Source organism: Calonectris borealis, chromosome W (genome assembly GCF_964195595.1).
Source record: "Calonectris borealis chromosome W, bCalBor7.hap1.2, whole genome shotgun sequence".
Classification (NCBI taxonomy): domain Eukaryota; kingdom Metazoa; phylum Chordata; class Aves; order Procellariiformes; family Procellariidae; genus Calonectris; species Calonectris borealis.
In genome coordinates this window covers 10,286,585-10,312,984 of record NC_134351.1, presented here as the reverse complement: position 1 = coordinate 10,312,984, position 26,400 = coordinate 10,286,585, and the positions used below count along the sequence as shown (strand labels likewise).

The following is a 26,400-nucleotide window of genomic DNA, read 5'->3' as shown; positions in this document are numbered from 1 at the left end:
CAGGCCGGGTGGCGGTGCGGGTGGGCGCTGTGCTTGGGGTGCTGCCGGGTGGCCGGCTTTATGTGGTGCCGCAGCTTTCCCTTCCTCGCCTTCTGGTGGCAGCGAGTTTCCGCTGTGGTTTTCAGTTTTGGCTGGTGGCTGTGGTGGTCTTGGGGAAGTGCGTTGGTGGGGTGGCCGTGGTTGGGGAGGGTGGCTGTGCGGGGGGAGGTTGGCTGTGGCGGTGGAGCGGGGGATGCGAAAGCGCTGGGGCAGAGCCCTTGGGGGCAGCTGTGCCGGGGAGGGGCGTTAGGGTTTCCCTGTTGCCTGCAGGGCGAGCTGTGGTGCCTCTTTTCTGCAGCTGAAGTTTCCCCTGGTGCCCCGGTGTCTTTTCCGTCTGGCATGCCCTGGTGTTGGTCGTGGTCTGTTTTCCTTTCGCTTTTGGCTCGCCTCTGTTTTCCTGTTAGCTGGTCTTCTGTTTTCGTGTTGGGAAGGGTGGTGAAGTGATGTCACTTGGCAGGGCCTGGGGAGCCCCCTCCTGGAGCGAGGGCCTGGGGGTGGCGGCGGCTGGCGAGGAGGTGGCTCTGGGTGTAGGCACTTGAGCGTTGGACGTGCTCCTGGACGGAGCAGCCCCAGCTCCCGTGTTTGACGCGGATGAGAATGGGGAGGAAAGGCAGGAGGAAGGGCTCGCGGGAAGAGGAAGAGGAAAAAGGGAAGGGTTTTGCTGCTGCTGGTGCGGCTGCGTTGGGTCCCTGGCTGCGGTCCGCTGCGTGTGGCCCTGTAGCCGGGGTCTTGTTGTGTCGTCTGTGGCTGCTTGCCCGCGGTGGCTGGAGGGCAAAGAAGAAGGTGTCCCCGACAAGCGAAGGGTCTTGCGTTTGGGATGGCCTGCGCCCCTAGAGGAGGGGTGTGCGAGGGTCCTCTGGAGATGGAGCTGAGCCAGGGATCTCATTGTAGAGCTCTAGTGGGAGGAGGAGGTGGAGGTTGCACTGGCTGAGGTTTTCCGGTGCCTTCCAAGAGCGAGGAGCATGTTGGGCTTGTGTGAGAGACGCTGGCACGTGTTTTCTCAGAGCTTTTGGGGCAGGGGAACCGCGTGTGTGGTGGTGGTGGCAGGGCGGTGGCGGGCTGGAGGCCTGGTCTTGTGAGGCAACGTTGGTGTTGGGGGGAGTGCTGTGCTTGGGGTGCTGGCACGTGCACGATGATTTGGCGTACCTAGGTGCCGTCCCTGCAGGCGGTAGGCTGCTGTTGGAGGTCCGTGGCCGGACCTTGTCCGTGTTGCCCTAGAGTAGTTGGTGCCGCGAGGCGTTTTCAAGCAGCGCCAGGGGAGATTTGTCGTGAAAAAAGCCTGAAGTGGCAAGAGTAGCGGAAGCGGGCCTAATCAGAGCGATCTCTGCCGTGCCTCTCCTTCATAGGATGATGGAATGGTTTGGGTTGGGAGGGACCCTCAAAGGTCATCTGGTGCACCCCCCAGCAATGAGCAGGGCCGCCTTCAACTAGCTCAGGTGGCTGAGAGCCCCGTCCAACCTGACCTTGAGTGTTTCCAGGGATGGGGCATCTACCAGCTCTCTGGGCAACCTGTGCCAGTGTTTCAGCACCCTCATGGTAAAAAACGTCTTCCTTCTCCCTGGTCTGAATCTAGCCTCTTTCAGTTGAAAACCATTCGCCCCTGTCCTGCCGCAAGAGGCCCCCACTAAAAAGTCTGTGCCCATCTTTCTTATAAGCCCCCTTGGGGTACGGAAAGGCCGCCATAAGGTGTCCCCGGAGCCTTCTCTTCTCCAGGGTGAAGAAGCCCAACTGTCTGGGCCTTTTGTGGTAGGAGAGGCGTTCCAGCCCTCTGATGGTGTTTGTGGCCCTCGTTTGGACCCGCTCCAAGAGGTGCGTGTGGTCCTTGTGGTGAGGACTGCGGAGCTGCTCCTGAGTCGGTGTAAAGCGGGCTGGCAGGTGGGAAATGTTGGGGAGACAAGGGCCGGAGAGGAGATTCCGATGGCGATGGCTAAACCCTGTCAGAGGTTTTCCAAAGAGGTTGAGGCAAGCGCCTCCTTGGGGAGGTGCCAAAGGGAAGAGCGGGCGCGGGATGTGGGGAGCCCCGTTTGGAGCGGGGCTTGGCGTAGGTGTTGAGTGGAGGTGGCTTCCCCCCAGCCCAAAGGCTCGTTGCTGTGCTTCTGAGACGAGAGGCAGTGGCAAGGGTTTTGCAAGAGGTCTTTATTTCCTGTGGAATAAATAGGTGAATAAATAGATAAAGGCCATTGTCAAAATAAATAAATAAAGTTCTTGAACTAGAGGAGCAGTGAGTGGAGGCTGAGGGTGCAGGGCCGTTCTTGCAGCGGGTCTTGGCGTGGGGGAGGACAGAGGCGGGGATGGGGCGGTGGTCCCGAGGTGGTGGTGGGGGCGGGTGGGGCCGTGCGGGTTGGTGGGGGTCGTCGGGCTAATTGCGCATGGTGCGGGTGAGGTTGTGGAGGTGTTGGAAGCAGAGGCGAGCTTCGAGGCGGACGTGGTCCCAGGCGCAGGCGGTGTGGTTGTGGGCGTGGAGGAAGTCCTGGAGGCGCCGGAAGTATTTGTTGATGTTGAGCAGCAGGTTGCGGGGCCCTTGGCCTTGGAAGAGCGTGCCGTTGGCCGGCAGGCACTGCTGGAGCTGCTGGATGTGGTGGTGGAGGTTGTTGAGGAGGTGGTGCCGTGCCTGGGCGTCCCAGTGTTGGGGGGTGCTCGGGCTGCTGAGGGTGGCGAAGAGGTGCTGGAGGATGCGGAGGGCGGCGGCGGCGGCTTGCTGTGGGTGGCTGGTGCGGAGGAGGGTGTCGGGGAAGGGGAAGGGCGCGTGCTGGTGGTGGCAGGGCTGTGGCGGGCTGGGCGCCATGGCGTGGAGGAGCTGGAGGCTGTCCCAGGGGAAGGTGGCGTCGCGGGGACGCAGGTGTTGGCAGGCGAGGGCGGTGGCGAGAGCCGTCAGGAGGAGCGGGAGCGCCGTGGTGCCGTGGCGCAGGCGGGGCTGTGGGGTTGCGGGCGCAGGCATGGTGGGGCGGTGGGTGCTGCGTGGGGGGTGGTGGGCAGGAGCCTGGTCAGGCCGGGTGGCGGTGCGGGTGGGCGCTGTGCTTGGGGTGCTGCCGGGTGGCCGGCTTTATGTGGTGCCGCAGCTTTCCCTTCCTCGCCTTCTGGTGGCAGCGAGTTTCCGCTGTGGTTTTCAGTTTTGGCTGGTGGCTGTGGTGGTCTTGGGGAAGTGCGTTGGTGGGGTGGCCGTGGTTGGGGAGGGTGGCTGTGCGGGGGGAGGTTGGCTGTGGCGGTGGAGCGGGGGATGCGAAAGCGCTGGGGCAGAGCCCTTGGGGGCAGCTGTGCCGGGGAGGGGCGTTAGGGTTTCCCTGTTGCCTGCAGGGCGAGCTGTGGTGCCTCTTTTCTGCAGCTGAAGTTTCCCCTGGTGCCCCGGTGTCTTTTCCGTCTGGCATGCCCTGGTGTTGGTCGTGGTCTGTTTTCCTTTCGCTTTTGGCTCGCCTCTGTTTTCCTGTTAGCTGGTCTTCTGTTTTCGTGTTGGGAAGGGTGGTGAAGTGATGTCACTTGGCAGGGCCTGGGGAGCCCCCTCCTGGAGCGAGGGCCTGGGGGTGGCGGCGGCTGGCGAGGAGGTGGCTCTGGGTGTAGGCACTTGAGCGTTGGACGTGCTCCTGGACGGAGCAGCCCCAGCTCCCGTGTTTGACGCGGATGAGAATGGGGAGGAAAGGCAGGAGGAAGGGCTCGCGGGAAGAGGAAGAGGAAAAAGGGAAGGGTTTTGCTGCTGCTGGTGCGGCTGCGTTGGGTCCCTGGCTGCGGTCCGCTGCGCGTGGCCCTGTAGCCGGGGTCTTGTTGTGTCGTCTGTGGCTGCTTGCCCGCGGTGGCTGGAGGGCAAAGAAGAAGGTGTCCCCGACAAGCGAAGGGTCTTGCGTTTGGGATGGCCTGAGCCCCTGCGCCCCTAGAGGAGGGGTGTGCGAGGGTCCTCTGGAGGTGGAGCTGAGCCAGGGATCTCATTGTAGAGCTCTAGTGGGAGGAGGAGGTGGAGGTTGCACTGGCTGAGGTTTTCCGGTGCCTTCCAAGAGCGAGGAGCATGTTGGGCTGGTGTGAGAGACGCTGGCACGTGTTTTCTCAGAGCTTTTGGGGCAGGGGAACCGTGTGTGTGGTGGTGGTGGCAGGGTGGTGGCGGGCTGGAGGCCTGGTCTTGTGAGGCAACGTTGGTGTTGGGGGGAGTGCTGTGCTTGGGGTGCTGGCACGTGCACGATGATTTGGCGTACCTAGGTGCCGTCCCTGCAGGCGGCAGGCTGCTGTTGGAGGTCCGTGGCCGGACCTTGTCCGTGTTGCCCTAGAGTAGTTGGTGCCGCGAGGCGTTTTCAAGCAGCGCCGGGGGAGATTTGTCGTGAAAAAAGCCTGAAGTGGCAAGAGTAGCGGAAGCGGGCCTGATCAGAGCGATCTCTGCCGTGCCTCTCCTTCATAGGATGATGGAATGGTTTGGGTTGGGAGGGGCCCTCAAAGGTCATCTGGTGCACCCCCCAGCAATGAGCAGGGCCGCCTTCAACTAGCTCAGGTGGCTGAGAGCCCCGTCCAACCTGACCTTGAGTGTTTCCAGGGATGGGGCATCTACCAGCTCTCTGGGCAACCTGTGCCAGTGTTTCAGCACCCTCATGGTAAAAAACGTCTTCCTTCTCCCTGGTCTGAATCTAGCCTCTTTCAGTTGAAAACCATTCCCCCTTGTCCTGCCGCAAGAGGCCCCACTAAAAAGTCTGTGCCCATCTTTCTTATAAGCCCCCTTGGGGTACGGAAAGGCCGCCGTAAGGTGTCCCCGGAGCCTTCTCTTCTCCAGGGTGAAGAAGCCCAACTGTCTGGGCCTTTTGTGGTAGGAGAGGCGTTCCAGCCCTCTGATGGTGTTTGTGGCCCTCGTCTGGACCCGCTCCAAGAGGTGCGTGTGGTCCTTGTGGTGAGGACTGCGGAGCTGCTCCTGAGTCGGTGTAAAGCGGGCTGGCAGGTGGGAAATGTTGGGGAGACAAGGGCCGGAGAGGAGATTCCGATGGCGATGGCTAAACCCTGTCAGAGGTTTTCCAAAGAGGTTGAGGCAAGCGCCTCCTTGGGGAGGTGCCAAAGGGAAGAGCGGGCGCGGGATGTGGGGAGCCCCGTTTGGAGCGGGGCTTGGCGTAGGTGTTGAGTGGAGGTGGCTTCCCCCCAGCCCAAAGGCTCGTTGCTGTGCTTCTGAGACGAGAGACAGTGGCAAGGGTTTTGCAAGAGGTCTTTATTTCCTGTGGAATAAATAGGTGAATAAATAGATAAAGGCCATTGTCAAAATAAATAAATAAAGTTCTTGAACTAGAGGAGCAGTGAGTGGAGGCTGAGGGTGCAGGGCCGTTCTTGCAGCGGGTCTTGGCGTGGGGGAGGACAGAGGCGGGGGTGGGGCGGTGGTCCCGAGGTGGTGGTGGGGGCGGGTGGGGCCGTGCGGGTTGGTGGGGGTCGTCGGGCTAATTGCGCATGGTGTGGGTGAGGTTGTGGAGGTGTTGGAAGCAGAGGCGAGCTTCGAGGCGGACGTGGTCCCAGGCGCAGGCGGTGTGGTTGTGGGCGTGGAGGAAGTCCTGGAGGCGCCGGAAGTATTTGTTGATGTTGAGCAGCGGGTTGCGGGGCCCTTGGCCTTGGAAGAGCGTGCCGTTGGCCGGCAGGCACTGCTGGAGCTGCTGGATGTGGTGGTGGAGGTTGTTGAGGAGGTGGTGCCGTGCCTGGGCGTCCCAGTGTTGGGGGGTGCTCGGGCTGCTGAGGGTGGCGAAGAGGTGCTGGAGGATGCGGAGGGCGGCGGCGGCGGCTTGCTGTGGGTGGCTGGTGCGGAGGAGGGTGTCGGGGAAGGGGAAGGGCGCGTGCTGGTGGTGGCAGGGCTGTGGCGGGCTGGGCGCCATGGCGTGGAGGAGCTGGAGGCTGTCCCAGGGGAAGGTGGCGTCGCGGGGACGCAGGTGTTGGCAGGCGAGGGCGGTGGCGAGAGCCGTCAGGAGGAGCGGGAGCGCCGTGGCGCCGTGGCGCAGGCGGGGCTGTGGGGTTGCGGGCGCAGGCATGGTGGGGCGGTGGGTGCTGCGTGGGGGGTGGTGGGCAGGAGCCTGGTCAGGCCGGGTGGCGGTGCGGGTGGGCGCTGTGCTTGGGGTGCTGCCGGGTGGCCGGCTTTATGTGGTGCCGCAGCTTTCCCTTCCTCGCCTTCTGGTGGCAGCGAGTTTCCGCTGTGGTTTTCAGTTTTGGCTGGTGGCTGTGGTGGTCTTGGGGAAGTGCGTTGGTGGGGTGGCCGTGGTTGGGGAGGGTGGCTGTGCGGGGGGAGGTTGGCTGTGGCGGTGGAGCGGGGGATGCGAAAGCGCTGGGGCAGAGCCCTTGGGGGCAGCTGTGCCGGGGAGGGGCGTTAGGGTTTCCCTGTTGCCTGCAGGGCGAGCTGTGGTGCCTCTTTTCTGCAGCTGAAGTTTCCCCTGGTGCCCCGGTGTCTTTTCCGTCTGGCATGCCCTGGTGTTGGTCGTGGTCTGTTTTCCTTTCGCTTTTGGCTCGCCTCTGTTTTCCTGTTAGCTGGTCTTCTGTTTTCGTGTTGGGAAGGGTGGTGAAGTGATGTCACTTGGCAGGGCCTGGGGAGCCCCCTCCTGGAGCGAGGGCCTGGGGGTGGCGGCGGCTGGCGAGGAGGTGGCTCTGGGTGTAGGCACTTGAGCGTTGGACGTGCTCCTGGACGGAGCAGCCCCAGCTCCCGTGTTTGACGTGGATGAGAATGGGGAGGAAAGGCAGGAGGAAGGGCTCGCGGGAAGAGGAAGAGGAAAAAGGGAAGGGTTTTGCTGCTGCTGGTGCGGCTGCGTTGGGTCCCTGGCTGCGGTCCGCTGCGTGTGGCCTGTAGCCGGGGTCTTGTTGTGTCGTCTGTGGCTGCTTGCCCGCGGTGGCTGGAGGGCAAAGAAGAAGGTGTCCCCGGCAAGCGAAGGGTCTTGCGTTTGGGATGGCCTGAGCCCCTGCGCCCCTAGAGGAGGGGTGTGCGAGGGTCCTCTGGAGGTGGAGCTGAGCCAGGGATCTCATTGTAGAGCTCTAGTGGGAGGATGAGGTGGAGGTTGCACTGGCTGAGGTTTTCCGGTGCCTTCCAAGAGCGAGGAGCATGTTGGGCTGGTGTGAGAGACGCTGGCACGTGTTTTCTCAGAGCTTTTGGGGCAGGGGAACCGCGTGTGTGGTGGTGGTGGCAGGGCGGTGGCGGGCTGGAGGCCTGGTCTTGTGAGGCAACGTTGGTGTTGGGGGGAGTGCTGTGCTTGGGGTGCTGGCACGTGCACGATGATTTGGCGTACCTAGGTGCCGTCCCTGCAGGCGGTAGGCTGCTGTTGGAGGTCCGTGGCCGGACCTTGTCCGTGTTGCCCTAGAGTAGTTGGTGCCGCGAGGCGTTTTCAAGCAGCGCCGGGGGAGATTTGTCGTGAAAAAAGCCTGAAGTGGCAAGAGTAGCGGAAGCGGGCCTAATCAGAGCGATCTCTGCCGTGCCTCTCCTTCATAGGATGATGGAATGGTTTGGGTTGGGAGGGACCCTCAAAGGTCATCTGGTGCACCCCCCAGCAATGAGCAGGGCCGCCTTCAAGTAGCTCAGGTGGCTGAGAGCCCCGTCCAACCTGACCTTGAGTGTTTCCAGGGATGGGGCATCTACCAGCTCTCTGGGCAACCTGTGCCAGTGTTTCAGCACCCTCATGGTACAAAACGTCTTCCTTCTCCCTGGTCTGAATCTAGCCTCTTTCAGTTGAAATCCATTCCCCCTTGTCCTGCCGCAAGAGGCCCCCACTAAAAAGTCTGTGCCCATGTTTCTTATGAGCCCCCTTGGGGTACGGAAAGGCCGCCATAAGGTGTCCCCGGAGCCTTCTCTTCTCCAGGGTGAAGAAGCCCAACTGTCTGGGCCTTTTGTGGTAGGAGAGGCGTTCCAGCCCTCTGATGGTGTTTGTGGCCCTCGTCTGGACCCGCTCCAAGAGGTGCGTGTGGTCCTTGTGCTGAGGACTGCGGAGCTGCTCCTGAGTCGGTGTAAAGCGGGCTGGCAGGTGGGAAATGTTGGGGAGACAAGGGCCGGAGAGGAGATTCCGATGGCGATGGCTAAACCCTGTCAGAGGTTTTCCAAAGAGGTTGAGGCAAGCGCCTCCTTGGGGAGGTGCCAAAGGGAAGAGCGGGCACGGGATGTGGGGAGCCCCGTTTGGAGCGGGGCTTGGCGTAGGTGTTGAGTGGAGGTGGCTTCCCCCCAGCCCAAAGGCTCGTTGCTGTGCTTCTGAGACGAGAGGCAGTGGCAAGGGTTTTGCAAGAGGTCTTTACTTCCTGTGGAATAAATAGGTGAATAAATAGATAAAGGCCATTGTCAAAATAAATAAATAAAGTTCTTGAACTGGAGGAGCAGTGAGTGGAGGCTGAGGGTGCAGGGCCGTTCTTGCAGCGGGTCTTGGTGTGGGGGAGGACAGAGGCGGGGATGGGGCGGTGGTCCCGAGGTGGTGGTGGGGGCGGGTGGGGCCGTGCGGGTTGGTGGGGGTCGTCGGGCTAATTGCGCATGGTGCGGGTGAGGTTGTGGAGGTGTTGGAAGCAGAGGCGAGCTTCGAGGCGGACGTGGTCCCAGGCGCAGGCGGTGTGGTTGTGGGCGTGGAGGAAGTCCTGGAGGCGCCGGAAGTATTTGTTGACGTTGAGCAGCAGGTTGCGGGGCCCTTGGCCTTGGAAGAGCGTGCCGTTGGCCGGCAGGCACTGCTGGAGCTGCTGGATGTGGTGGTGGAGGTTGTTGAGGAGGTGGTGCCGTGCCTGGGCGTCCCAGTGTTGGGGGGTGCTCGGGCTGCTGAGGGTGGCGAAGAGGTGCTGGAGGATGCGGAGGGCGGTGGCGGCGGCTTGCTGTGGGTGGCTGGTGCGGAGGAGGGTGTCGGGGAAGGGGAAGGGCGCGTGCTGGTGGTGGCAGGGCTGTGGCGGGCTGGGCGCCATGGCGTGGAGGAGCTGGAGGCTGTCCCAGGGGAAGGTGGCGTCGCGGGGACGCAGGTGTTGGCAGGCGAGGGCGGTGGCGAGAGCCGTCAGGAGGAGCGGGAGCGCCGTGGCGCCGTGGCGCAGGCGGGGCTGTGGGGTTGCGGGCGCAGGCATGGTGGGGTGGTGGGCGCTGCGTGGGGGGTGGTGGGCAGGAGCCTGGTCAGGCCGGGTGGCGGTGCGGGTGGGCGCTGTGCTTGGGGTGCTGCCGGGTGGCCGGCTTTATGTGGTGCCGCAGCTTTCCCTTCCTCGCCTTCTGGTGGCAGCGAGTTTCCGCTGTGGTTTTCAGTTTTGGCTGGTGGCTGTGGTGGTCTTGGGGAAGTGCGTTGGTGGGGTGGCCGTTCTTGGGGAGGGCAGTGGTGGTACTTTACTGGTGAGGTTTTTGGGGGACATTGGCTCTAGTTTTTGAATGGGAGATGTGAAATCGGCAGTGGAGTGACACATGGGGTAGTTGTGGTGCTGATGTGTTTTTTTTGTGGTTTCTCCTTTCCCTCCCCGGCTTGCACTCACGCTTGTCTTGTTCCGCTAAATGTCCCTTGCTGCCCAAGTCTCTTTTCATTATGTAATGCTCCAGTATTGGTTGTGGGTTTTTTACTTTCGGTATGTTTGTCATCGTTTTTTTCGTATGAATATATCATTTCTTTTTAGCTTTTGGGAGGTTTGTAAAATGATGTATTCCTCAGGAATCTGAGGTGCTCTCTAAGTCGTCGTGGCTTTTGAGTAGGTGGCCCTGGGTCTGAGGACTTTTTCAATGAATGTTTATTGATGAAGCTTCTACAGTCTCTTTGCTTCCCTTGCCTTAGTCTGAACCTCATCATGGTGGTGGATAAGAAGTCTTTTCTAAGCTCTTACTTATTGAACAATGAAGGAGACACAGCTAGAAGTATTTTTATATAGGGTGATTTTTGGTTTTTTTGCCAGGTGTGGGATTTTTCATGACCACTGTCTCATTGTGCTGCGCGGAGGAAAGGTCCTCTACAAACAATTCCATTTTTCCAATTTCCAGTGTTTTCCTGGTGAAGTGCATGTGTCTTATGTTATGCTCTCATACTACTGGAACTTCTCAGTTTCTCTCTCTGTTTGTTTTTTTTTTATCGCCGTTCATGTATCAATTCTTTCCATTTTTAAAATTCTTTTTCAATGATCTGTTTTGCTCTGGAGGTCCCGAATGCAATCTGGTGCTGAGGGTAGGTGGTGTCAGAGGAGGCTGCTGATGGCTTTGTCCAATGATGCTTTTGGATATATCTCCAGGAGTGGACGTCCCACAACCTCCCTGATCTCTCTTTTGGTGTTTTATCACCTTCATGGTAAAGATAATAGTAATGTGTTTATTCTGTCATGTTTGAGTTCCCTGTGTTCCAGCTTCTGTCATTACCTGTCCTCTTCTGTTTTTATGTCTGAGGATTGCTTGCTTTCTCCAGCCACCTTGGAGAAGACACAGCCAATGATGTCCCCCCTGCCTGGCGTCACAGGGTATTCCTGGTTAGAAGGAACATCAGGAGGACTGTAGTACAGTCTGGAAGATGCATCTTGAGGGGTCCTGCTGTGTACCTGAATATATTTGGTCCCACTTGTTTTCTCGCTCTCCAGCTGCATGGGAAGTGCCCATTTGTGTTTGCACAGAGCAGTGTCCTTGCAGTGATGTGGTGGTGGAGGTGGTGTGACTGAGCATGGAGAACAACTCTTTGTCCCAGGCGGGAGGAGGCCAGAGCTGCTGAACTTTTGTGTTGTCTTGCTCGGGCTTACCTGGGGAGGGCAAAGCACCCGGTGCAGATATTTTTGGGGTGGTGGTTGGAGAGTGAAGGAGCAGCTGGTGCTGTGGTGCGTGGGCAGTTTCCTTCATGGGGAATGCTGTGCTGGTCTGTACTGGTTGGTTTGGACCATGTTGGGTGGTGGTGTTTGGGGGATGTATTTTTTTTGTTTGCTAAGGATATGTTGGGCTAAAGAAGGCCTAGGCCTATGTGCTCTATGTAGTGAGGGAGGTCCCCATGGCCACTGGTGTGTGAGCACAGGCAGGAGCGTCCTGGGCCAGTTGTGGTGGTTGTAGGAGAGCAATGAGCAGTCCTGGGCATCTCCTGTGTTTTTTGTGGTTTTTTCTGGTGTTTCTTGGATGGGGTTGGTAGCACTGGGATGCTTTTCCTTGTCCAAATCTCCGCAGGCCTTGGTGGGTGCCCTCCTTGCCTCTTCGAGGTGCACCTTGTCCATGCCACCCTGCTTGGTCCCAAGCAGTGCTGTGGCATTGCTGAATGGTTGTTTGTGATGGGGTGGTGGCTTGGAGGTGGCTTTCATGTCTTGGCAGTGGGAGAGGGTTGGGAAGGGAGAGGACGGGTGGTGGGACAGGAGGAGCACGCAGGGCAGGCATCATGTTGTCCGGGCAAGTGTATGCTCCGAGGGTCCCGCATTAGTGGGAGATGCCTGTGGACTTGAAGGACCATGGTGGGTCCCTGAGAGTGGCCTGCTGTCCGGAGCCTTCGACTGGGGCAGGAGGCATCAGTGGGATGGGCTACAGGAGCGAGGCTCATCCCTGCCTGCCTGCAGAGTCCCTGTCTTTGCCTGTCAAGTATATGCACGATGACCACCTCTTTTCTTTTTTCTTCTTTTTTGTTTTTGCAAAAAGTCTTTATTTCCAACAAGTGAATAAATAAATAAATATATAAATATGGAAATTATTGGCCAGCTAAATGAATAAATAAATCAATAAATAGTCGTTGGCGTCAGACTCCCGCAGTGTCCGCGGGGACCTTCCTCTCCATCAGGGGAGGTCGCAGTCTGGATGGGCCAGATAAACGCCGTGGGTAATAAATACCACCCCTCTCTCCATCACCTCGCGGCTGTCCATGAGTGTGCAGCACAGCAATTTCCTCCTCCTTCCTTTCCAGCGGTGCGGGTGTGCGGGCTGTACCGCAGCCTGGCGCTGGCCTTGCCGCGGTCATGCCCGTTTCCCTGTCGGCGCCGGCTCCTGGCTGGAAGAGGTGTGAGCAGGGCTGAGCAATCCCAGCCCGGGCTGCTCCTGCCTCTGCTCGGTCTGTGGCCGCCGGCGCTGTCTGGGGATCGGCGTTTGACGCGGGTGGGTCTGATGAAGGGCAGGAGCAGCTTGGCTGTTCATTCGCCGTATGAGTGTGTCCATGCGTTGGAAGCAGAGGCGAGCTTCGAGGCGGACGTGGTCCCAGGCGCAGGCGGTGTGGTTGTGGGTGTGGAGGAAGTCCTGGAGGCGCCGGAAGTATTTGTTGATGTTGAGCAGCAGGTTGCGGGGCCCTTGCCTTTTGAAGAGCATCCCGTTGGCTGGCGCACATTGCTCCAGGTCGTGTTCGTAATGGTGGAGGTTGTTGAGGAGGTGGTGCCGTGCCTGGGCGTCCCAGTGTTGGGGGGTGCTCGGGCTGCTGAGGGTGGCGAAGAGGTGCTGGAGGATGCGGAGGGCGGCGGCGGCGGCTTGCTGTGGGTGGCTGGTGCGGAGGAGGGTGTCGGGGAAGGGGAAGGGCGCGTGCTGGTGGTGGCAGGGCTGTGGCGGGCTGGGCGCCATGGCGTGGAGGAGCTGGAGGCTGTCCCAGGGGAAGGTGGCGTCGCGGGGACGCAGGTGTTGGCAGGCGAGGGCGGTGGCGAGAGCCGTCAGGAGGAGCGGGAGCGCCGTGGCGCCGTGGCGCAGGCGGGGCTGTGGGGTTGCGGGCGCAGGCATGGTGGGGCGGTGGGCGCTGCGTGGGGGGTGGTGGGCAGGAGCCTGGTCAGGCCGGGTGGCGATGCGGGTGGGCGCTGTGCTTGGGGTGCTGCCGGGTGGCCGGCTTTATGTGGTGCCGCAGCTTTCCTTTCATCATCATCATCTAGACAGAATTTCCCTGTTTCCATTTTCAGTTTTGCTTTCCGTTTACCTTTCTCCTGAGGGCTTTTATCGTGCTTGTCAAAGTGTGAGCAGGAGGTGGTTGTAGGGAAGGGGAGCTGGTTCTTTCCCGGGGCTACTGTTGGGGTGCTGTTATGATTCAGCGGGGGATGAAAGCGTGGCGGCAGGGGCTTTTTGGGGCAGCTGTGCTGGGGAAGTGTTTCAGGGTTGCCTTTTCATCTATTTTGTGAGTTGTCTTTCTTGGTTTCTATTTTTAAGTTTCTCTGCCTACCAACATCTATTTTTCTTATTTCCTGCTCTGATATTATTTGTATATATGACTTAATGCATGTTTTCCCTTATTTCTTATTGACAAATATTTTTAGTTTGTCAGTCTTTTTTTTTTTTTTCTTTTCTTCTTTCTCTGTAGTATCTACAGCTTTGCTGGTGGAAGAGTTTTTCCTCTCTGCAAATATCTTGCAGAATATTTTTGAGGTCATCTGATCTCCCCGCCCCCAGAGTTATTTGTCTTCAGTGTGTTGATATTTAGAAATAAATGCATAAATGTCGTGAAGGATTTTTCATCAATTATTTGTGCAACGATTGCGATTTCTAGGTTTTGGGTTTTTTATTGTGCTTTGAATTTGTTGTAGAAATTAGGCAACATTAGGTGTTTGGGAGGCAGGAGCGGGTGGGAATATTTGGCTTTGTCATGCTGGTCCGCTTACATCTAAAAAGTGAAAGTAAGCAGAGTCCCAAGTGCAAGTTGTCACTGCTTCCTGGGAAGTTTCCAGCAGCGAGAGGTACTGGTGGCTGCTGATACGGCAAGAACAGGGGTTTCTCCTGAGGTTTGGGAGGGAGTTCTTTTTTAATTTAACTCCATTAATTAATGTGTATGTTGGTGCTGTAAATTCTCACTGTGTTTATTATTATTTTTGTGTGTGTGTGCATTACATTGGGATATGCTATCTTTTCTGTTCTTCCGTTGCAGGCTGCCTGTCTAGTAGAGATCTTACAAATGCCTTAGCCGGTGTGCGTGGTACCTAGTGAGCTGCTTGGTGGAGCTTAAATCTATTACGTCAGATCACTTATCATTTTTCAGACCTTTTCTGTCTCACATTTTGAGTCTATTCCTGATGTTTCAGTTTTGACTTTAGGCACCTTCTCCTGCATGCCTTCTGTAGGTCAGAAAATACCCATGTTCTGTGAAAAGCAGAGTATCTCTTCTGATGTTTTCCTATGGGTGGGCATGAAGTGCAAAGGTAACTGGCTTGCACTTGTATTTTCTAATGATTTTTTGTTTTGAATGTGTGCACAGGTGTGTGGGATAGGGATATGCAGTGCTGATGTGGTTTTCCCCCACCTGAGAGGCAGTGGGAATAATTGCAATCCTTAGACCCTGTTCTCATGCGGATTTGGTTATATTTTGTCCAGTTTATATAGGGGAAAATGCTAGTGTGTCAGTTCCAGATCTCTTCTTCAAATCTGCTTTTTGTAGCATTTTCCTCGGAAGGAGACGGCAGTGCTGTTATGAGTAAACTACTAAGGCTTTTCATGTGAATTTGGCTGTGTTTTGTGAAGTGATTCATGCCAGAGTTGATAAGGTGGAATTACCTGGGAAGGAAAGGATGATGAAATATGGCACCGTTTCAAGTTACAGAAAGCACCTGCAATACTAAATCTTTGCCGGGTTATTTCATGTTCAGTGTTGGAGGATTGGGTGTAGGAGACAGGGGGTCTCAGAACATGCACAGAAATGAAGCAAGATGGAATGTGCTGTCAGCTCTGAGAAGGCATTTGAGGTACTGGGGAATTTGCAGAGAGGGGTATGAAGAAGGTGGATGTTTTTCCAGTGTTGGAGAATGTGTGGAAATGGATACGTTAGTGGTTAAAGCATTAACTCTTGATGGATTGGCGGTGGTGAGGAGCAAACCATGAGAATTAGGAAGAAGAACGCTTAGTAGAGTACCAGCCCCACGTATGGAGTTCACCCAGACAGGGAAGGGCAAACTTTTCTCTTTTTCTCCCAAACTGAAGACAAAATGCTGCTTTGGTTTTGCTGGCATGTCCTGTCATCTCAGAGTGCAAGCTTTCTAGGGTGAGGACTGTCTTACCTTCCTGTAGAGGACCTAGAAGAATGATCTGAGCCAGTGGTCTCCACCTTTTTTTATCACACACCCCATCACTAAAAAATTTGTGAGCACTCCAGCCCAATATATGTTTATTTCTAAATTATATACATATACTACTGTACTAATATGTATGTTATAAAACAAACACAAAAATAAAAATCAAAAAAGGATGAGAGAAAGGTTAAACAAACACTATTTTTAAATTTTTAAAATTTTATTTATTAATGGTATCAAAAACATTTTCTTCATGCACCCTAATGGATTGTCTTGCGCACTCCACTTTGGAGACTACTGATCTGACGTCTCCTGTAACGTAGTTTAAATGAATTTCCCAGTCATCTGGTAGTAACTCTTTTTCTCCCTTTTTTTTTTTTTTTTTAAATGTTTGTGCTGTTTTCCTAGCTGACGTTTCCACTTTTAGAAAACAGGGCATGGTACAAGGGTAAAACCTTTAGACTACATCCACGTTGTGATTATGGTCCTGGCCTGGCCCCAGGTCTTTGGCCCCCGATGGTCTGCTGCTCTTCCAGGTGCAGTGTTGCTGGAAGATGACAGCTCAGAGCTGAGGGTCGGGAGGGGAAAGCATTTAGTCATTGCCTTTAACTTACCATTAAGAGATGAAGTATTTGTATATAATATTAAAAATGTCTATAAAGTAGGTTTATTTTGAAGTTGAGGATCCAGGTAAATCTTCAGCTCTGCTATAAGTGTTAAGGTCAGCTTCTGCCCAAACTTCCTTTAGTTCTTCCTTTTTAAATTTTCTTGTCCGTATAATATGGGCTTTGTAAGAGTTGTGCAGCTCTGTTACGGTTTCAACTATTAATAAACGACGTTGTCTCTTTCCAAGGATTACTACGGAATTACGTTCCCTGCTCCTGCAACCTTGACGGGCAGAGATGGGAGCCTTGCTAACAACCCGTACTCAGGTGAGTGCAATTTAAAGACGAGGATGGTAAGTGAGATGTGCTGGTTTCTAAATGCAGGTCATCCTGCTGTTGCTGAAAGAGCAATCATTTTTCCCTTCTGTAAACAGTTAAACCCATCAGTCCAAACTAGTCAAACAAAAGCGAGCATCTCCCTCTCAACCCCGACATTGGTGTTTCTTCATGGTTTTGGTCAGTAATTCATATGTGACTTCTTCTGGGACTAAGTTGGATAGCCTTTGAGAATAAGTGCAAAATTGTTACAAATGTAAACGGCAGTGTCATCTAGTGCCCTTCCCGAGCACATACAGGTGCTTGGAAAATATTCCATAGCTTAATCATTCTTCTCGAAATTCAGCTATCTTGCTTTCCTTTTTTGGCACTGGAATAGACCCCCCTCAGCAGCTCCCCATACTTTGTTACTGCTATTTTAGCACTTGTATGTTCCCAGCAGGAGCTGCATCTAGCAGACTCTCCCTCACCCTCCCCAAATCTAAGGACTTCATTCCCAAAAGCATGTGGTCTAAGAAGCCCTTCCTCATTCTTGCTCTTGCTCTTCAGTTATCAATGTGCAAAGATGACATTAGTGCCATCTAGGATTTTCAGCCAGTGGTTTTCATCCATTGCCATCTGATTACACTTAAAACTGTAGCCATAGGTGTTATAATTCCTGTAATGATGGTACTAAGTGTTGTCATACTTCTTGGTAACCAACAAAAAGGAATACTGGTTGGGAATGAGATAGATGTGATTGATATATGTCACCTCCTTAAAAAACACATGAACATGCTGCTATGTAGGCTGCCAGAAAATGCAAGTGTTCAGGAGTTTTCTGCTTCATAATCACTTCTCTCAGGAGGCTGCTTTTGGGTTAATAACCGAATTTCCCTTCCTACTTCTTCAATAAGGTGGCCCGCGATGCAAGCCTTGCTTTCCTGGCCTTCAGCTACTGTCTCCAGAACTTTGGTGGTGTGAGGAACCGGACATCTAACTAGTCATGCTTGACAAATAAACAGACATTGACAAAAATCACTGCCTGTAAATCCTAACTTGCTTTCAGCTCATAAAGCTTAGCTGATCAGGTTAACCCCCAGGAAAGTCACATTTTAACCCAACAACCATTTGCTCTTTGGCTATTTACCATACTTCCGCTTTTAGCATATTTTATTGCAATGATCTGATAGTAATGGATCTGCTCAGACCATGTAAGATAGGTAAGTAGTGGTATCTCCATTTTATCAATGGATTAGCCATGGCATGGAATTCTGTGCCATGAACTGGCAATGTTCCTGTGGCCATCAGGAATAGAGGCCGGGAGAGCGCTCCCCATGAACAACTGCAGCTTTCAAGTGTAGGATGTGCTCTCTTCTGTAGTTATCTACTTGTATTCAGAGGATTTGAATCCTTTGAGTCCTCCACTTTTGGAGTAGCTTTGGTAGGTTTTCTGATCAGTTCTTTCTTTCACAGGTGACGTAACAAAATTTGGCCGTGGGGATTCTGCCTCCCCTGCTCCTGCTACCACGCTCGCCCAGCCGCAGCAGAACCAGACGCAGACTCACCATACAACTCAGCAGCCCTTCCTCAACCCAACCCTGCCCCCGGGGTACAGCTACACTGGGTTACCTTACTACGCTGGTGTGCCCGGCGTACCCAGCGCATTCCAGTATGGGCCAACCATGTTTGTAAGTGTGACAGCCTGAACTGTAACCTTCTCTTCGTGCCTCTCTGGTTTTGCTCTCTCCAACCCAAATCTTCTACATCTTGGAATCATAGAATAGTTTGGGTTGGAAGGACCTTCAAAGATCATCTAGTCCAACCCCTCTGTCACAGGCAGGGACGTCTTTCACTAGATCAGGCTGCTCAAAGCCTCATCCCGCCTGACTTTGAACACTTCCAGTGATGGGGCACCCACAACTTCTCTGGGCAACCTGTTCTAGTGTTTCATCACTCTCATTGTAAAAAATTTCTTCCTTATGTCCAATCTAAACATACCCTCTTTCCGTTTAAAACCATTACCCCTTGTCCTGTCTCTACAGGGCCTGGTAAAAAGTTTTTCTCCATCTTTCTTATAAGCCCCCTTTAAGTATTGAAAGGCCGCAATAAGGTCTCCCTGGAGCCTTCTCTTCTCCAGGCTGAACAAGCCCAACTCCCTCAGCCTTTCTTCATAGGAGAGATGTTCCAGCCCTCGGATCATTTTTGTGGCCCTCCTCTGGACCTGCTCTAACAGGTCCATGTCCTTCTCATACTGGGGACCCCAGAGCTGAATCCAGTACTCAGGTGGGGTCTCATGAGAACGGAGTAGAGTCATCTTCCCCAGTCTGCAAGGGATCTCCGAAAATGTGCGAACATGAGAAAATAGCTGCAGTCCCTTCCCCAAGAAAACATGAAAGTTAAAAGGCCAGAACTCATGGAATCCTGTGTAGGTTACTGTATATAGCAGACAGCTGCAGCTCATGAACTCGGTGTTCCTGAAAGCCCTTACCAGTCTCTGGAGAGTCAAGGGGAGACCCAGAGCTGAGTCACCGAGCTAAAAGTGCCTAGGAAATCCTTTTGAGGATGGAGGAGACCCCATTAAGTCAGTAGTCTCAGGAGGAAGAAGGTTATTTGGGAAGAGATGATGCTCCAGGCAGAAGGGTAGATGAGTCTATTTTAGGGCCCCGTAGGACAGTGTTCTATGAAACAGCCTCAGGCAGGAATTGATGTTTCGTTTGATTCTGGAGGGAGAGCACTGTGGTTGCTCCTTCTTGGCTTTGTGGGTAAGAATTTGCTGTTTACATTCAGTGTATGAAAGAAATACGCAACCTGTTCTGAGACAGGGTTTTACGGCAATCAGAGGGGCGGCTCTAGCAGAAAACTTGGGACTTGCACAAATCCACTACAGCAAGTTACTGCTGGAAGCGTGAGTGCCATGTCCCATGCCATCCCAGGCTCCCAACTCCAGATTAAATTTCCCACGTGAGGTGGAGGTGCCTTCCCCACTAGATGGCAGAGGGAGCTTGCGTTTTGCCTGCCCTTCCCCAGTTAACAGCGCCTTTTGTTCCCTTCCTTTGTCCAGGTACCTCCAGCATCTGCTAAACAGCATGGAGTCAACCTGAACACCGCGTCGACTCCTTTCCAGCAAGCGAGCGGCTATGGGCAGCACGGCTATGGAGCAGGTATGCTTACCACTGCGCTTTTCACGTGAGCGTCTGCAGAGCTGCTTTGCACACTGTAACACCTTGTCTTGTACACACCGGCAGGCTATGATGACTTAACGCAGGGAACGGCAGCTGGAGATTACAGCAAAGGAGGCTACAGTGGGTCATCTCAAGCACAAAACAAATCTGCTGGCACTGGACCTGGGAAAGGTAACACATGAGACTTGAGGTTGCTCTTCAGTGGGATTTAGTAGGGCAAACTCCCAGTATTTGCCAGTGCTGTGCAGTCAACACAGCAGCCAGCTCTAAACAGGGTCACGATCCAAGCTGTTTCTCCATCTCCCGTATACAAAATGCTTTTTTAATGGCCCAAGTGTTCCTTCTAAACCTCATGGCTGAACGTTGCATAAGGATTTGTGTGGCTGATGCGCAGCTTTGTGCACAATTATACATGGGAGAAATGGTGAGCTGTTTCCTCTGCCAAAGTTTTCTTTGCTGAAGAATAGTGGTTCTGCAGCAGTGCCGCGTTTTTGAAGCCTAAGCAGTTGGATGCTGCTGCTGAAATGGTCCTCTGCCAAATGATGACTATATTTTGAGTTTCTTGGTAGGCACCTGAGATAGCCGAGTGTTAGGGACAAGCAGCGCAGTTCACACATCTCTGGGCTGTTGTTTCAGCTACTGTCTGTACACCCTGTAACTCGTCGCGTTGTTTCATGCCTGGAAATGTTTCCTTTGTGACTGTAAAGGCTGAAGAATTTATACAGCTTATATATGAAAGCTTTATTCTGCACATGCTGGTTGGACCTGAGAAACGTATACTGAACTGCTTAGCACTAACTAGTTCATCCTTAGGCTTAAGCGAATACCAAGCATTTGCTGTGCGTTTGAAACACCAACTGGACTGTCTTCAGCCAAGAGCTGATCACGCTCTCCTCTGTGGAGGAGCAATCCAAAAAGGAGCAATGTCCTAGGAAGGGTACAACCTTAGAGCAGTGCAAACTCTCTGAGTCCAGTCCTCTGATTCACTGGCCAAAGGAACAGCTGGTTTTGTTCTGATCCAAGTGAAATTATTAGAGCCAGTCTTTGTAAAACTGTGAATAAGTGGCTGGTTTGAGAGTCACCTCGCTGGTAAGTGAGTGTTTCTGAGCCTCTTGTGGCACCAGCTGGTCCAGGTGGAAGCCAGCCTGAATCAGTGATACTAATTCTCTCAGGGCAGAGGAGCATTGCAGACCTCACCCTTCTGCAGGATGTGAAAGGACAAGGGCTCAAATGTGTAGCAGATGCGGAGTCTCATCGCTCAGCACACTACTGGAAAGCTCTTGAATGCTGCATTAGAGCCAAATGCATCCCTAATCCTAGGGGAAAGCTGGCTTTTTGCAAGTTTAAATGAGTGTTCGGTGCAGCCAGCTGCTGCCTGGTGAAGTGCATTTGAATCTAAGCAGTAACTGCTGGGTTGTGGACATGGGTGATTTATCCCAGCGGGCTGGTTTCCCACTTTGCAGCGGGAACGAGGAATCGAGCCCTTTCTTCTGTTCCTGTGTGGGGTGCCGTGGGTCTGGCAGCAGCAGCAGGGCGTGTGGTGCAGCAGCTGCAGACGAAGGTGCATCCACTGAGGCCGCCGGAGGTGCCAGGAGCAAAGCATGGGGCTCATGCTGGGTGGTGGTTGATTTTCTCATTGTCGGTGGCCTTTTTGTTTTCCAGGTGTTTCTGTGACCTCAAGTAACACAGGTGTGCCTGATATCAGTGGCTCAGTCTATAACAAGACTCAGGTGAGCAATGCTGGACCCTCCTCCCTCACAGCTTGAGGCCAGGCCAGTGGCTCCCCTCCTGTTCCCAGGCCAGTCGGTCTCAGGGTCAGCAGGCCGTGGCATTTCTTATGCTGGCTCTGTTTGCTGTTGGAGTGGAGTCTCGCCCTCTGTGCCACCCTTTCTGCCATGTCAGCTCCTGATGGCAGCTGCTGGTATAGGCGCAGCACTCTACGCTGCCCACGCTGCCCCATGCGAGTTATGTGTGTGCTCCCTCGGTCAGTTTGCAGAGGACACCAAGCTGGGCGGGAGTGTTGATCTGCTGGAGGGTAGGAAGGCTCTGCAGAGGGACCTGGACAGGCTGGATCGATGGGCTGAGGCCAACTGTATGAGGTTCAACAAGGCCAAGTGCCGGGTCCTGCACTTCGGCCACAACAACCCCAGGCAACGCTACAGGCTTGGGGAAGAGTGGCTGGAAAGTTGCCCGGAGGAAAAGGACCTGGGGGTGCTGGTTGACAGCCGGCTGAACATGAGCCGGCAGTGTGCCCAGGTGGCCAAGAAGGCCAACGACATCCTGGCCTGTATCAGAAATAGTGTGGCCAGCAGGAGCAGGGAGGTGATCGTGCCCCTGTACTGGGCACTGGTGAGGCCGCACCTCGAATACTGTGTTCAGTTTTGGGCCCCTCACTACAAGAAGGACGTGGAGGTGCTGGAGCGTGTCCAGAGGAGGGCAACGAAGCTGGTGAAGGGCCTGGAGCACAAGCCTTATGAGGAGCGGCTGAGGGAACTGGGGTTGTTTAGGCTGGAGAAGAGGAGGCTGAGGGGAGACCTCATCGCGCTCTACAACTCCCTGAAAGGAGGTTGTAGCGAGGTGGGTGTTGGTCTCTTCTCCCAAGTAACTAGCGATAGGACGAGAGGAAATGGCCTCAAGTTGCACCAAGGGAGGTTTAGATTGGACATTAGGAGAAATTTCTTTACTGAAAGAGTGGTCAGACCTTGGAACAGGCTGCCCAGGGAAGGGGTTGAATCACCATCCCTGGGGGTATTTAAAAGACGTGTAGATGAGGCGCTTAGGGACATGGTGTAGTGGGCATGGTGGTGTTGGATTGATGGTTGGACTTGATGCTCTTGGAGGTCTTTTCCAACCTTAATGATTCTATGATTCTATGTCCTGGGTGCAAATGAAATGTCATGGTGCTAATGTTTGTAGTCAAAGTAGCCCCCAAAGCAGGTGAGTCAAGAGGCCGTTTGCTTTTCACCAGAGAGACCAGTCAGTGGTGCCCACCCCTAACACCCGAGGGTCCCTGTCCCACGCTCTCCTGTGGCCGTTGCTCAGCATACAGCTTCCCAGGGAAAGCAGAAAGCCCTTTGACAAGCTGTGCTGTGCAGTGGGCTTATGTCCAGCTCCTGTTTTCTCCTCCTTGCACCCTCAGCTGGGGGAATCGGTGTCTGGCTGTGATCCGTGCTTACAGGCAGGAAGCCAGCTCTCAGCTACACACTTAGCATGAGGGGTCAAGCTTTGGCCACGGGGACGAAAATCTTATTGCAAGTTCTGCTTGTGTTTTTGTTGGGCCACCCTGGGTAGGTCGAGTAATTCCAGGCTGAGCCCCTAGAACGTGTGAAGGACTGATTTCAGGCAGCTGCTGCCATTCCTTGTCCCACTGAGTAAAAAGACGTCAGGGAAAAAAGGAACACAGTAGCCGTGGAAATAAAAATAAAGTAAAATGTCGGAGGCATCATTGCAAAAATATGGGTGAGAACAGGAGCTGAAACTCATCTGCTGAAGTGCTCGCAGGTATTCGATGTGACTTGGCTTGCTCACAGGGTTGGTGAAAGGTTCAGGTGATGTGTGTTTGGGCCACTCTTGTTCTTGTCTGGTCACTGTGGGGCTGCTCACACCGGTCTCTGACGCTGTCCCCCTCGCCTCCCGTGCAGACGTTTGACAAGCAGGGATTCCACGCTGGCACGCCGCCTCCTTTCAGCCTGCCCTCTGCTCTCGGATCGACTGGGCCCCTGAACCCTGGTGCTGCCCCGGGTTATGCTCCAGCCCCGTTTCTCCATATCCTGCCTGCGCATCAGCAGCCTCATTCCCAGATGCTGCACCACCATCTTCAGCAAGATGGGCAGGTGAGTCGGCCCCTTCTGCCTCTAGAGCGTGCCTGAGGGCAGATTGCTCTCACCCACATCCCAGCAGGGTCTTGGGGGTTTTTGCTTCCTTCTGGTTTTTGCTTTGCTCATTGGGAAAGGGCCTTGACGGTGATTGCAGACTGACGGACTCGATGCTGTTGACCAGCTTGGGGAGGGAGCCTCACGAAGGTCAGCAAGGGGAAGTGCAAAGTCCTGCCCCTGGGGAGGAACAACCCCATGCACCAGTATATGCTGGGGGCCACCCAACTGGAAAGCAGCTTGGCAGAAAAGGCCCTGGGGGTCCTGGTGGACACCAGGTTGACCATGAGCCAACAATGTGCCTTTGCCACAGAGAAGGCCAAGGGTATCCTGGGCTGCATTAGGCAAAGTATGACCAGCAGGTCGAGGGAGCTGGTCCTTCCCCTCTACTCAGCACTGGTGAGACCAGACCTGGAGTTCTGTGTCCAGTTCTGGGCTCCCCAGTACGAGAGACATGAACATACTGGAGAGTCCAACAAAGGGCCGCAAGGATGATGAAGGGACTGGATCATCTCTCCTATGAGGAGAGGCTGGGAGAGCTCGGACTGTTCAGCCTGGAGAAGAGAAGGCTCAAGGGGGATCTCGTCAGTGTATATAAATACCTGAAGGGAGCCTGTAAAGGGGATGGAGCCAGGCTCTTCTCAGTGGTGCCCAGTGACAGGACCAGAAGCAATGGGCACAAACTGAAATACAGGAGGTTCCCTCTGAACATCAGGAAGCACTTTTTTACTGGGATGGTGACCAAGCACTGGCACAGGTTGCCCAGTGAGGTTGTGGAGTCTCCATCCTTGGAACTGTCTGGACATGGTCCTGGGCAACCAGCTCTAGGTGACCTGGCTTGAGCAGAGGGGTTGGACAAGATACCTCGAGAGGTCCCTGCCAGCCTCAGCCAGCCTGCGATTATGTGAAGAAGCCACCCTGAAGTGGGGTGTGGAGAGATGGGCTGTGAGGTGTGAAGCTGAGGCAGGCGCTGCTGCGCCCTGGCTGCGGCAGGAGAGCAGGACGTGAGCACTTGTACTGTAACTCTGGGGAAAAATCAAGCATCCCCTTGCAGGTTGCACGTCGGCTCCGATTTCTGATTTGGTTTCACCAGGCCATGCGTTTTCTTTCCTCACTATAAATGTTCCCTGAAAAAACAGTGTTCTGCCTTAGAGTCCAGAAATGTCTGCCTTAGAGTCCAGAAGTGACTTCTGACTCCGAATGTGTGACATCCTTGGCTGGTGCACTGCCTCCGTTCACCTTGAGAGCGCTCCTTTGCTGTCTCCAGTCCTGCTCCTCTGCTTCCTTGTGCTTGAACCTGTCTTGGGTGGGGGGGCGGTGGGATGGCGCGGCGCCGCGCTCCAGCTTGGTGTCTCTGTGGCCGTTCGTCCTGGATTGCGAGACACGGAGATGTTGCAGAGCAGAAACAGATCCGTTCAGGGGGGAGCATCGCTACGTTGGTAGGGTGTCAGGGCTGTCCCCAGGGGTGGCAGCTGTTCTGGTGACATTCAGAGGGGCTCGTCTTCCTGGGAGTGCTGACGCCTATGTCTCCTTCCTTTCCGATTTCTAGGGTGGATCCGGCCAACGCAACCAACCCAGCACCATGCAGCAAAAGTCTCAGGCTACCAAAACCGCCTATGGCACTTCTCCATACTGGACAAACTAAATCCGAAACCGGGGAGGGGGGAGAGAATGAAAGGAGAGGAGGAGAAAAAAAAATAAAAGAAAAGAGAAAACGAAAAAAAGCCGAAGCCCATTCCTGGAATTATTAGAAGAAGAAGTAACTGCTCAGCCAAACGTCTGTGCGGGGAGAACTGCAGCCAGCCATCCATCCTCTGTGTGACTCGCCCGCTTCCTCTTTGAGTTGCTGTTGTATGTAATATATTTATGTATGTATTTGTAAATGTAATAGAGCCTAAATGTGGTTTTCTGCATCTTGCAGCCTGTTTTATTTTCTTTGTAGGAAAACTAATTATTCATTTCCCATCTGCACCAGGGCATCCTTCCTTGTTTTTTTTAAGCTCTATGGGCTTTATAACTCTGTCAAAGACAAACTGCGCCATTTTTTTTGGAGCTGGAGCCCATTTATTTAATGCAGTTCTAAATTCAGGCAAATAAGGAGGCCTGATCCCCCCCCAAAAAAGAATCAAGATGTGTCCTGTTGGTTTGATTTCTGCCCCCAGCCCCCAATATAGCTGTTACTTTAAAGAGGGAAAAAAAAAGAAAGAAAAAAAAAGTTTTGTGGGCCTTCCCCTTTCTTTCGTCTCCCCCCTCCCTCTTGCTGTGGAAGATGAACTCTTGTGGGCAGTTTGGTCACTGTGGCCCTGAGCTGCAACCTCACCTTTTTATTTTTCAATTTTTGAATAATAAAAAAAAAAGACAGGGTTTTCTTTTTTGTTTGTGGGTTTTTTTTTGTTTCTCTAGCAAGAGACTTTGGATGGCTCAGTGTGTCCTGGACCCTCCTTTGCATCATTAGAGGCAAAAACTATGTAGCGGTTTCTTAAATAAAAGTATAAGCTGTGTCTTGTACCTCTTTTTGCCCTGAGCCACCCTGCCTGGGAAAGCCAGAGCTACTGGATGGAAACTTCACCTGTCCCTCCCCACTTTTTTTTAAAACAAAGACCCTGGAGGCAACTCCTGGTCCTTCTTGTCCTGCACCAGTGCGGTGAATGTTTTAGGAGTTTTATTTCCTTTTAGCCCTTCCTCCACCTAATAAAAGGTCTGAGCGTATCACTGGTGTTTGTCTGCATTTTCAAAGGCTCCAGGAGCAGTTTTGCTTTTACAGCCTGTCCCTTTCCACCTGCTCCTGCACCAAAGGCTCAGCTGGGAGGGGCTGCAGGGGACGCCGAACACCATGACAAGGTGAGTGCACCTCGGTGCTGAGGGCTCCCAGGCTCCTGCAGCAGGGAGGGGACCCTGGGCAGCATCCTGACTCCTGCCATAGGCATCACCTCTCTGCCTTTGGCTTTGGCGTCCTCTGGCACTGTGCTGTGGCCGAGTCCCTGCGGAGCAGCTGGGATGGGTCCGGAGGGAGCACAGCTACAGCACTGCCCTCCCTTGCTTTGCCCATGAGGTCCATGGCCTCCACCAGCAGGAAGGTCAGTGGTGAGGGTGCCAGAGGGTACCCTGGTTCATCCTCCTGAGCATCCTGGCCCCGCGCAGCAGAGGAGGTGGGTAAAGGTGAAGCTGTATGTGTCCATGCAGCAGGCGCGGGGCTTCTCTGCGCTTCTCAATTCTGTTTCAAGATCCACAAGAAAAAAAAAACATCTGTTTCTACCATGAGAACCACTTTTCTTTATCTGAAGAGCCACACTTTCACCAGCTCGCTGGTCGTGAGACCCAGTTGGCTTGAGGTCAGCGTGTCACCCAGCCCTCCCCTACCTCTGAGCAGCATGAACTGCACTGGCATTCCTCTGCCCCAGCTCAAGTTTTGGTACTGGTCAGACTTCAGCAGCTGCTGCAATCCCTTGGCAGCTGCTGTCCCACTGCCACCGGCTTTGGGGTGTCAAGGAGGGCAAAAATGTTTCTGCAGGCTGGGGACTTACTGCCAGCTTGGACAGGGACTGCACCAGCAGCTGAGCCCCA

At 54.3% G+C, this 26,400-nt stretch overlaps 5 protein-coding genes across 30 annotated transcripts in view; 1 reads left to right on the top strand and 4 right to left on the bottom strand.

Moving 5' to 3' along the window:
- LOC142074711 (ubiquitin-associated protein 2-like) overlaps positions 1-25,545 on the top strand; it is a 181,320-nt gene extending 155,775 nt beyond the window's left edge. For all 26 annotated transcript variants that reach the window (XR_012670676.1, XR_012670675.1, XM_075135532.1 and 23 more), the window contains 7 exons: positions 15,713-15,791; positions 17,256-17,470; positions 18,844-18,943; positions 19,028-19,135; positions 20,627-20,694; positions 22,606-22,797; positions 24,386-25,545. Coding sequence is in view for 24 of the 26 variants with exons in the window: in XM_075135532.1 (XP_074991633.1) it covers positions 15,713-15,791; positions 17,256-17,470; positions 18,844-18,943; positions 19,028-19,135; positions 20,627-20,694; positions 22,606-22,797; positions 24,386-24,481 (858 nt within the window). In the remaining 2 variants the exon portion in view is untranslated. The remainder of the gene's footprint in view (positions 1-15,712; positions 15,792-17,255; positions 17,471-18,843; positions 18,944-19,027; positions 19,136-20,626; positions 20,695-22,605; positions 22,798-24,385) is intronic.
- LOC142074931 (interferon-like) lies at positions 2,399-2,977 on the bottom strand. The gene has a single exon (XM_075135948.1). The coding sequence runs from the start codon at positions 2,975-2,977 to the stop codon at positions 2,399-2,401; it is 579 nt and encodes a 192-aa protein (XP_074992049.1).
- LOC142074898 (interferon-like) lies at positions 5,430-6,008 on the bottom strand. The gene has a single exon (XM_075135861.1). The coding sequence runs from the start codon at positions 6,006-6,008 to the stop codon at positions 5,430-5,432; it is 579 nt and encodes a 192-aa protein (XP_074991962.1).
- LOC142074713 (interferon-like) lies at positions 8,353-9,039 on the bottom strand. The gene has a single exon (XM_075135541.1). The coding sequence runs from the start codon at positions 9,037-9,039 to the stop codon at positions 8,461-8,463; it is 579 nt and encodes a 192-aa protein (XP_074991642.1). The 3' UTR covers positions 8,353-8,460.
- Positions 11,641-12,601, bottom strand: LOC142074712 (interferon-like). The gene has a single exon (XM_075135540.1). The coding sequence runs from the start codon at positions 12,593-12,595 to the stop codon at positions 11,852-11,854; it is 744 nt and encodes a 247-aa protein (XP_074991641.1). The 5' UTR covers positions 12,596-12,601; the 3' UTR covers positions 11,641-11,851.
- Positions 25,546-26,400: the final 855 nt, after the last annotated feature.